Here is an 11,899-nt window from a genome sequence, read left to right on the forward strand (position 1 = left end):
ATTTTTTTATCTCCAATTTGAAGAGTTTTATGAATCTTTGAGAAAGTTTTAAACTTGAACTTTAGATTTCATTCATTTCCCTTAAGGTTTCATGCGGCTTACATTTTGGTATTTATATAAGAGACATTATAAGCTTCTAAATCATAGGTAACTCTCCAGATTTCTTCATCCTGTAGTCTCTAAGTCATCAAGGGCTGAGAATTGATTAGCAAGCTGTATCTTCTCCTTACAAGCTTTCGTCACCTCTGTTCTGTTTCTTTTGTCTTTAAGCGAGAGTGGAGAAGACCGTTGCACAGTGCACGACGATGTTTCTGTTTTGGCCTTAAGTGTTCTGTGGCCCAATTCATTTGTTTCTGTCGCAGGCCCAACTGATGAAGTTGACAAAATGCTGTCGTTTTGAAGAGGTTGTCTGATACTCCCCCTCAAACGCGGTGTGGGTGGCAAATCCACGTCAAGTTTGAACCTGAGATCACATAAAGCTTTAAATGACAATGACTTGGTGAACATATCAACTATCTGTTGGTGAGCAGGAATGTGTTTGACAACCAAAGACCCCAAAGCAACTCTTTCACGAACATAGTGGTAATCAAATTCAAAGTGTTTGCTTCGGACATGAAACACATGATTTGCTGTTAAGTAGACAGAAGAAAGGTTGTCACCATAAAGCTCAGGCGTAACGGTAAGAGGTATCCCTAACTCTCGGAGAACATGACAAATCCAAGTCATTTCTTGAGCAGTTTCTGAAAGTGATCTGTTCTCTGCTTCAGTAGAGCTGCGAGAGACAGTCGGCTGCTTCTTAGAAGACCAGGAAATGAGGTTAGTGCCAAGGAACGTACAATAGCCTCCTGTAGAGCGACAAGTTTCTTTACAGCCACCCAATCACTGTCAGTGTAAGCTTGAAGATTGAAATCAGACTCCGTTTCAGGCTCCTTTTCATTGTAAGCACGAAGCTGAAAGTCAGAGTTTTTGGAGAAGTGAATTCCCATGGCTAGAGTACCCTTGACATATCGAAGGATCCGTTTAAGAAGGTTGTAATCTGAAACTGTAGGTTGATGCATCTTTAGACACACATAGTTGACAGAGAACTGAAGATCCGGTCTTATCAAGGTCAAATACTGCAGTTTCCCTACAAGACTTCGAAAATAAGTAGGACTAGAGAAAAGTTCTTCTTGATGAGGAACCTTGTTGAGTTGAAGTGGCAGAGGAGTAGGCATTGGGGAGCAGTCCTCCATTGCTGCAATAGTGAGAAGATCCTCAGCATACTTTTGTTGAGAGAGGAACAAACCATTTTCATGGAAATGAGCTTGTATTCCCAGGAAATAGTGCATTTGCCCGAGATCTTTCATCCGGAAGTGAATGTTCAAATCCTCTAGAAGTTTAGCCAATGTTGCAGAGCTGTTTCCTGTCAACACCATGTCATCAACATAGAGAAGCAAAAGTATAAGATCATTCCCTTTGATATAGATGAATAAAGAGAGATCTTTAACACTGCAACTAAAACCAAACTCAAGCAGATAGTTGCTGAATTTATCAAACCAAGCACGAGGAGCCTGCTTGAGACCATATAACGCTTTGTGTAGATGACAGACATGAGTGGGTTTGTTCTTGTCCACAAAGCCAGCAGGTTGAAGCATGTACACAGTCTCTGTAAGATCTCCATGCAGAAACGCATTTTTAACATCCATTTGTTTCACATCCCAACCCATGACTGTAGCAACATGAAGCACCATTCAAACTGTTGCAGATCTTACCACAGGACTATAAGTCTCCAAGTAATCGATACCCTCTTCTTGATCAAAACCTTTTGCAACCAAACGAGCTTTTAGCTTGTCTAAGGATCCATCTGCATTCAGTTTGGTCTGGAATACCCATTTACTGCCAAGTACATTCATATCTGGAGTGTAAGGGACTAGACTCCATGTTTGTGCCTCTTGACAGTTGTCATACTCTTCATGCATTGCAGCAGTCCACCCCGGATGTTTAAGAGCTTCTGTAACAGTCTTAGGCTCTGCATTCTTGACTTTATGTGTAAGAAGTCCATACCGGGGATTAGGCTTGATGATGCCTTTCTTTGATCTTGTTACCATCGGATGTGTAGACTGAGTTGCAGGAGCTGCTGGCATGGTAGAGCTAGTTTCTGACTCAGAAACAACTGGTACACTTGGTGAGGATGCTGTAGAGCTTGAAGCAGAAGAAGTATCAGTGTGATTCGTCCTGTTACTAAGCAAAGAAGAGTTGTTGCCTATAGGTAAGAGATCAGTGCTCTCCGTACACTCAGAACTCTTTTCACTAGCAACAGTGGACAACACTAAAGAGTTCTTCACTGAAGACAATGGAGGAAAATCAGTAGCAGGGAACAAAGGTGTGGTACTTGATCGGATTTCACTGCAAACAAACGGAGAAGCCTGTGTGCCTGCAACACTTAAAGAAGAAGGTCTATTTGAAGAGTCATCAGATGGAGCTGTTTGTTTCGGCATGAAGCTTTGCTGCCAAGATGAATCTTTGAGAAAGCTTTAAACTTGAACTTTAGATTTCATTCATTTTCTTTAAGGTTTCATGCGGCTTACATTTTGGTATTTATATAAGAGACATTATAAGCTTCTAAACCCTAGGTAACTCTCCAGATGTCTTCATCCTGTAGTCTCTAAGCCATCAAGGGCTGAGAATTGATTAGCAAGCTCTATCTTCTCCGTTCAAGCTTTCGTCACCTCTGTTCTGTTTCTTTTGTCCTTAAGCGAGAGTGCAGAAGACCGTTGCACAGTGCACGACGACGTTTCTGTTTTGGGCTTAAGTGTTCTGTGGCCCAGTTCATTTGTTTCTGTCGCAGGCCCAACTGATGAAGCTGACAAAATGCTGTCGTTTTAAAGAGGTTGTCTGATACAATTTTCGTTATAAAAAACGTGTGTAAATGTAGCATTTGATGTGTACAAGAATTGAGTGTGAAACCTTTTTTGCCCTTTCGTAGTTACTTGTGTGTGTCGTTGTTGTTGCTCGTGAGATTTTTATATTTTTCTCTTATAATAATGTTTTTTAAAGGTTATCATTTTTTTAATATACAGAAATTAAAAAATTACCAACTTGCCATGAGATTCATACATGATTTTTTTTAATTAATTACTAAACTAAATCGAGAAGATTATTTTGTTTAACAATGATTAAAACTTGGTCCAAATTTCAAAACTAGTGATTTCTTTCGGAATATAGCATGATGAGGAATATAGAAACTAATGTACGTTTAGTTTGAATATGAACGTTTAGGATCTTAGTTTATACTTTAAAGTAACAACCCAAAAAAAAATTAAAGAAAAATTGTAAAACGAAAACATGTTATATTTCTTAAATAAAATTATAGTAATATATACAAAAATGACAATTTGGGGACTTGAAGTCGGGTTAGTATGGGGCAGTTGTTGCTGGAAAACCATTTGAGCTAACTGAATTACAATGTTTAGTAGTAGCTTGTATAATATTTAAAAGAGTTAGTATGGGACACTTGCCCCACCTGCCTCCAACGTGGGTCCGCCACTGGTTATGTATGATGACTAAATTATATTCTGTTTAATGAATTATTATTTAGACAATAGATTTACTAGAGATAATGAGACACCCAAGTTAGATATATTTTTTATGAAAAAAACTTAGATATATTTTTCTCTATATCAGAAATCGTTTAAAAAATAAAGCAAAAAACTAAATTTATTTTAACCAATCATCATTGTTTCTATTTTTACTTTACTTGCTTTATAAAAAGACTAATCATTTGTTTGGTTGTTTTATAGGTGAATAATGTTTTTTGTTTACAGTTGAAACAAATGAAATCGAACACTGTTCTACACATTGTGGAAAAAAATAATTTATTAACTCGTTAAGAAGTCAATGGTTCAAGAAGCCCATGATGAGACTATGGTCCGAATGATACCCGCGATTTTTGTTGTATGGGGAAAGCGTTATTTCAGTGCGGTACAGTTCAACTGCGATACGTGCAAGAGGAATATAGGTAGTGATTGGCGACAACAAAAAAACGGTATTAAAAAAAAATTACTTTGAAAACCGCATTGGGTACCAATCAGCAATAAAACTACATAGTACATTTTTCCAAAAAAAAATAATAATATAAAAAGACTGCAGATTTCAAAGATAAATAATGCAAGGAACGCTTATCAAAACGCAATAGCCTCTAATATCCAACGGTTTCTGAATTTCCGCAATAGACAATATATATATATATTTATTTTTTTCTAGTTTCACTTGCTAAGTATATCAGTAGAATCTGTTGGAGAAAACACAGATACACAAGCAAATCGAAACTGTGATACATTACTTTTTTAAATCTTTTTTTTTATAAAACCTTAAAATGAAAACAAATTTTTTTTTAAAGAAAAAGTTTGATATCAGAAATCTTTGAAAATGCAAGTCTTCTGTATCATCGACTTCAGAGTTTGGTCCGGTGAAATTAGACCTTCCTAAATATTTCTAAAAGGTAATTAGTTGTATGTAACTTCTTTTTAATATTTTGTAATGACACACCACTATATTTAGTGTCTTATACATACTCCAATTATTCTCTTTTATTCATAAGTTCACGAGTTTTATTAAAAGAACAATTTATCAATAATTTGACTAAAACATGCTTATACAACTAATAGATTAAAACTAAATTCTTGTAAAATCTCATAATACCAATTACATAAAAACATTTGTTATATCTTGGAGTACTTTATGTCATCCATAATTGAAAGTAGTAATCTAATTTAATATTTATCAATCAAAAATTTTAAATGTAAATCTTACTGTAGTAATAAGTTATGTGTTGTATTTAAATAGATAAATATAATTGACATATATAGTATTTTAATATATGTGTATGTTGCATAGTAAGTATTTTTAATTTCATTTTGAAACGAATTTGTTATTACAAAATTATTTAGTGTCAAAGTTAAATTAATTAAAAGATTGTTTTTCACATTCTTATTTGGTGTCTTATAAACACAATTAGTATTATCTCTTATTTATATATTAATAGATTAATAAAACAATTATAATAGGTTATGTATTTTAATAGGTTAAGTATTTTAATTTATAATAGGTTATGTATATAATAATTTATAATAGATTATGTATTTTAATAATTTATAAATAGATAAATATAATCATTATCTACAGAAAGTTTGTAATAAAAATATATTCTAATGATAGTTTATTCAAAATCTTAATGTTAATTATTTTCATAAGTTTAATTTAATATTATTTACAAAACATTTATTAGTTTATTCATAAAACTTTTATTCTAATAGATATATAACAAATATTTATATACTTGTTTTTATAATGGAAAATTATACAAAACCTTCATTATTTGGTTTTGCAACTGCAAAGTTTATTTTTTGGTAGTGTATAGACTAGCTTAGTTTGTCAAATAAAATTAATGATCTATATCGTACTCTTATATATAAAAGTGTTGTTGTAATATGTATAAAGTTATAAAAAAAGAAGAGAAATTGTTACTACAAGACTAAAAATACGAGACATACGTATGTAATAATTTATTTTCTAATTCATAAATTGTTGGATTTTATTGAATGTAGAATGACGTCCAATCGTCGATGGAACACAAACCCTTCCAGATGAACATATTCAACTCATCCCACTGAAATTTCTACTCCTCCCACAGAAACAACAATACGGGTAAATTTAGTAATATATATATATATATATATATTAAAAATTTACTTAAATTCGATAGAATAAATAACATTGTATTCACGAAATTTGTAGAACAAAGACAAGTACAAATGGACGTACATTCATGAAATAACATTAATTCAGTTGTTCGACGAAGCAATTGCCATGAATAATTATACTCTCAAGAATCCTACTGCTATCGGTAGAGAGTATATGGTTGAAAAGTTCAATATAGCATTCAACATGAATATAAGTTATAGTTTTTTTCAAAAACAAGCTTGATGAATTCAAAAAAAGTTACAAGAGATGGAAAGCTTTTACGCACAAAACATGCATCACAGTTGATCTTGATACATCTTTCATAAATGCAACTGACGCATGTTGGACTGAACAAGAGTTTGTAAGTACATCAAATCTTTGTATTAATCAATTATGTTTCAAAATTTTGGTATCACGTATCTAATTGATTTTAAAATTACAGGGATGCAAATTAACAAAAAGCTTGAACGGAAAATCGCCTGAGTTTTGAGACGTGATGCAACGATGTCTCGTATTACATGATGTTCAATCACAATCTCAACATTCTGCTCGTCAAAGAAGAGAACAATTGATCCACGAGCATGGAGTTGATGAAGAAGGTGAAGATTACTCAGACAGTGATAGTGGTAACATGCCAGAAGCCGAGGTTCCTGAAACGCAAGAAGAAGAAGAAGTGTATCGTGTTACCATTGATGATGATGAAGTATTCCAACATTCTGCTGCTAGAAGGCAACAATGAGGTAGGCCAAATTCGCAGTCAACCGCTAGACGTGGAAGTAGTGCACAAAGATCTGGAGGAAGCTCACTAGTTTCTATAGGAAGTGGTTCACGAAGAAGTCATAGACGACAATCCTTTGAAACAACAATACAAGACAGCATCACTGGCTTCAGAGAATTCCAACGACAAAGTTTTCAACAACTTCGTCCTGGTGCTTTTGATCAAGATGATTACGATGAATTTAAAAAGGCGGAAGCGATATTTATCGCGCTAAATCTTCCTAAGCACACTAGATTTCATTGGGCATGCATTAATGCACTTAAGGAGCTAGTATTTTGGCGTAAGTATTTGATTGATATAACTGCAAGCACCGACGAGGATAAGGTCCAACTGTTAGAAGCTATGACTGGTGTTTCACGTAACAACCAAGATGTGCCAAAACAGTTAGGTTCAAGCCATTCATTTGGGAGTCCACATTCAGGAGGTATATCATCTGGAAGTCCATCCTCTGTGGGTAATTGGGAGGCAAAATTCACCCAGTTTTTGGGGTCCCATTTATCCATAGTGGGAAACACCACCAAACGTTGCACAATGGAAAACACCACCAAATGCACAGTGGGACACGCCACCAAATGTTCCACAGTGGGGATCATCACCAAAGGCTCCACAATGGCGGCAAACAGAAAAATTTTAACAAGGTGGTTCAAGCGGAACGACTCCAACAAATGTTCAATATGGATTTTCAGTTGGAAGTCAAGGAGATTGTGTAACAACTGAAACTCCACCGATCATTCAACAAACATCATCATCTGGTCTCGGTTTCACAAATTATTTTGAAACTGGACAAATACCACAAACACCTAGACCAGGAGGTCTTTTTAATATTTGGGGAACTGCGCAAGGATCCAATGCAAGTCATCACAATGATGTAGGAGATGAAGATTAGTTTGTGTTATTTGTGGTTTATCAATCTCATTTATGTTTTGAAATGATTTATGTATTTTTTTTAGTTTAAGGTTGAATTTTATTTAATTTATGTTTGTAAAATAATCTATGTCTAATGCAAGAAATTGTTTGTATTGAATTTCAGGCATTTCGTATATGTCAGTTGCGATCACAAGACCTTACGAAGAAAGAATTGAACTGTGGAATTTGGAAAATAAACAATTTGAAGAGTTAGTGATTCAACCAGCGTTGAATTATTATGACCGATATTTTCAAAGAGCACCAGTCCAAATTGATAGAGGTTTGGGATGGAGAAATATATGGCGTCGACTACAGCAAGATGCTGCTGCTTGTCTTCAGTTATTACGGATGTCACTTCCATGTTTCACAACATTGTGTAATATGTTGCAAACAAATTATGATCTTCAGCCTACATTGAATATAAGTATTGAAGAAAGTGTTGCGATGTTTCTACGGATATGTGGGCACAATGAAGTTTATAGAGATGTTGGTTTAAGATTTGGACGAAATCAAGAAACTGTGCAAAGAAAATTTAGAGAAGTTCTTACGGCAACTGAATTATTAGCATGTGATTATATTAGAACTCCGACAAGACAAGAACTTTATCGAATTCCTGAAAGACTTCAGGTAGACCAAAGATATTGGCCATATTTTAGTGGATTCGTTGGAGCTATGGATGGTACTCATGTATGCGTAAAAGTAAAGCCTGACTTACAGGGAATGTATTGGAATCGACACGATAATGCATCATTGAACATCATGGCAATATGTGATTTGAAGATGTTATTCACATATATTTGGAATGGAGCACCAGGTTCATGCTACGATACAGCTGTTCTGCAAATAGCACAACAAAGTGATTCCGAGTTTCCTTTGCCTCCGTCAGAGAAGTATTATCTGGTTGATTCTGGCTACCCAAACAAACAAGGACTTCTAGCTCCTTATAGATCGTCACGAAATCGAGTTGTGAGATATCATATGTCTCAATTCTATTATGGTCCTCGTCCTCGAAACAAACATGAATTGTTCAACCAATGTCACACATCTTTACGTTCTGTTATCGAGAGAACTTTTAGAATTTGGAAAAACAAAATGGAGGATTCTTTCTGATTTTCTAAGATATAATGTTCATGTTAAAAAAAGAGTGGTAATGGCTACAATGGGATTACATAATTTTATCAGAATTTCAAACTTCTCAGATGCAGATTTTGCAGATGTAATGACAGAGACAAATATAAACAACAGAGATTTTGATTATGATTTAGATGATAAAGAAGCAACAGAGATTACAGATGGAGAACATATAACGCAGATAGGAGATAATGTTGCAAATATGTTATGGGAAAATCAAAGTAATAGATAAAAAAATTTTTTATTGATTTTTACGATGAAATTAGTCAACGCATGTAACGATACGTATGTTACAAAATTAAATTTATATTTTTATAAATTTTTGTATTAGTGTTTTATAAATATCTGTTATTGTTTATTTATTAACACAAAAAATTAATTAATTATTAATATATATATATATAATCTATAATCCGCACCGCAAGTAGTTTTTTCACCAATCAAACATTATTTTGTACCGCTTATTTTGTACAAACCGCACTTGTCTTGCAAATATATTTCTCCCTCACGTACCGCAGTTGAACCGTACTGCACTGTAATAACGCTTTTCCCGCACAACAAAAACCGCGGTTACCATTCGGACCCATATATGCGGGACAAGTGCGGTTTGTACAAAATAAGCGGTACAGAAAAATGTTTGCTGAAAGAACTTATTGAGTATATTTATGATAACATTGAAAATGTGATTATGAAACAAATTATGAAAAAATATTTAACCTTCGATCGTTAAAATTTGATGAACAAACCCGTAAAAGATGAATGAAAAACAATTAACAGAATATAGCTAAAGTAAATATAAAGAGAGAATAATACAGAAAGTTTTTTTTTTTTTTCTTACCAAGTATGAGAATCCATTATATAAGAGAGAAAAGATGTATATGGCTACAAGAATTTTTTTTGTGAAAAAGAGTGTGAGGGAAAAGAGGGAGAGAAATGATGTATATATAGAAAAATATATATATATATATATATATATACATAATGATTTATAACATTAAAAAAAATCAAAAGTACATAAGTGGCTATTGTCCATTGCATTTTTCAGTTGGACCGTAGGGTAAGGACCTGACTTCATTTTGAAATGCGGTCCATGCCATTTTATCCCTTTTTTTAAATCCGCAGTTTACACTTTTTTTTAAATAATAAAACACAGATTTCTGAAAAGGTGTTGAACGGTGACATATATGCGGTTTTCAATAATAAAAATATGAAAAACGGCAAAACGCTTCCCCCATTCACAACCTATGACTTTGAATGGTAACAACGTTTTAGAGAGTGCGGGACAAGCGGGTATAGAAGCGTGGTGCGGTTTTACCAGAATGTAGTTAACTAAAACGTAGTATGTTGAACAAGTATGGTTAGTGTGGAACAAACAGTGCAGCATAATGTATGAATGGTAAAAAACGATATGTGGTACAATAAAAATATGTGAATGGTAAAAGCCATAATAATCGGTACAAATATATTATAAATATATATTTCGAAAATAAAAATAGATTAGTGATATTATTATTATGATAAAGTAAAAGTTATGGTTTTGCGTTTAATTAACGATTGTTTTTTATATTTTATTACGAACTTTAAATATAAGATAATTTAAATATTTGAGTTTAGAATTTTATTAAAAAAAAAATATTTCAGAAATTAGGTGAAACAATAATTATCAAAACACAAGCAAAATAATATTAACGAGTATTTTGAGTTTTGCACAACATGTCTGCAATATTGTCTCTTATTTGTTTCATAAGTTCTCCATCTGCTACATCATTTGCTTCTTTGTCATCTAACTCAGGCTCCCAATCTGTATTGTTTATGAAATTGTGTAATCTCATTGTAGTCATTACCACTCTCTTTTGTATTTGAATATTATATCTTGCGAAATCTCAAAGAATTCTCCATTTCTTCAACAAACTCCAAAAGTTCTCTTAATACTAAACGTAATGATGCATGACATCGATTAAACAGTTGTTTCTTATTTCTTGTAGGTAGTCCGGAATAGAACTGCGACATATGATACCTAACACTTCTACATCTTGATGAGCTGTAAAGAGCCAAAACATTTTGTCTGTTTGGATAGCAAGAATCAACGACGTAGTACTTTTCTAGCGGAAGCAAGGGAATATCAGAATCACTTCATTGTGTCATTGTAAGAACAGTTGTGTCGTGATATGATCCCATTGCTTCATTCAAAATATATGTGAATAACATATTCAAAGATGCATTATCGTGTCGATTCAAATACATTTCTTGTAATTCAGGCTTCACTTTTACACAAACATGAGTCCCATCCATAGCTCCAACAAATCCACTAAAATATGGCCAATATCTTTGATCTACTTGAAGTCTTTCAGGAATTCGATGTAGATCTTGAGTTATTGGAGTTCTAATATAATCACATGCTAGTAATTCAATTGCCGTAAGAAATTCCCCAAATTTTCTCTTCCATGGTCTCCTGATTTCGTCCAAAATGCAAACCAACATCTCTTTATGAACTTCGTTATGCCCACATATTCGTAAAAACATAGCCACACTTTTCTCTTTGAACTTTGTTGTAGACCGTAATTTGTTTGTAGTAGACCGCACAATGTTGTGAATGCTACGAGTGACATTCGTAATAACTGAAGACAATTCATAATAACCGAAAACAAGCAGCAGCATCTTATTGTAGTCGATGGCAAATATTTCTCCATTCTAATCCTCCATCGGTTTGCGCTGGTACTCTTTGGAAATATCGATCATAGTAACTTAAAGTTGGTTGGATTATTAACTCCTCAAATTACTCATCAAGTTTTTTTTTTTAAACAAATAATTTTTATTCATGTTAAATACTTGGTTAAATTTCTCAACCATGTATTCTCGACCAAGAGGCGTAGGATCTTTAAACGTATAATTATTCATGGAAATTGCATGATCAAACAACTAAATAAAAGTTTTTTCTTCTTCATAAGTCAATCTATGCTTCGATGTTCTCTACAATTTTTATAATTTTTTGTACTAATTAGTTTAATATATTTTCAAAAACTATACTTAATATGCATATGTAAAAAAAATATTTTAATAACCAAATTTACCCTTGTTGTCTTTTCGGTGGGAACATTTGTGTTTTTTTGCCTGGAAGAATTTGTGTCGGCCTCTAGACGACATACCTACATTTAACAACACAATACAATATAACATTAAACTATTAAAATAATTTATCATTAGATTATATATATTATTGGTTTTTTCAATGTTAAGGTATTTATTATATAAATGTTTAAGATTGCTACTACCGTATATATTATTTACTTAAATTTTTTGTTATATATCTTAAAATAAAAAATGTAAATTGGTTTTAATATTTGGATATGGAGAGATTTTTAT

General features: G+C 33.1%; 2 protein-coding genes and 2 pseudogenes across 4 annotated transcripts; 2 read left to right on the top strand and 2 right to left on the bottom strand.

Moving 5' to 3' along the window:
- Nucleotides 1-165: 165 nt before the first annotated feature.
- AT1G43715 lies at nt 166-2,477 on the bottom strand (annotated as a pseudogene; the record flags this gene model as incomplete). The annotated part of the gene is made up of 1 exon: nt 166-2,477.
- Nucleotides 2,478-6,217: 3,740 nt separating this feature from the next.
- Nucleotides 6,218-7,216, top strand: AT1G43720 (uncharacterized protein; the record flags this gene model as incomplete). Its single annotated transcript, NM_103498.1, has 2 exons — nt 6,218-6,424; nt 6,479-7,216. The coding sequence occupies 2 exons, from the start codon at nt 6,218-6,220 to the stop codon at nt 7,214-7,216; spliced, it is 945 nt and encodes a 314-aa protein (NP_175038.1).
- Nucleotides 7,217-7,540: 324 nt separating this feature from the next.
- On the top strand, nt 7,541-8,515 carry AT1G43722 (nuclease; the record flags this gene model as incomplete). The annotated part of the gene is made up of 1 exon (NM_148535.1): nt 7,541-8,515. The coding sequence occupies one exon, from the start codon at nt 7,541-7,543 to the stop codon at nt 8,513-8,515; it is 975 nt and encodes a 324-aa protein (NP_683376.1).
- A 1,611-nt stretch (nt 8,516-10,126) lies between these two features.
- Nucleotides 10,127-11,434, bottom strand: AT1G43723 (annotated as a pseudogene; the record flags this gene model as incomplete). Its single annotated transcript has 1 exon — nt 10,127-11,434.
- Between the last annotated feature and the right edge of the window lie 465 nt (nt 11,435-11,899).

The sequence above is a fragment of the Arabidopsis thaliana genome (assembly GCF_000001735.4).
Source record: "Arabidopsis thaliana chromosome 1 sequence".
Classification (NCBI taxonomy): domain Eukaryota; kingdom Viridiplantae; phylum Streptophyta; class Magnoliopsida; order Brassicales; family Brassicaceae; genus Arabidopsis; species Arabidopsis thaliana.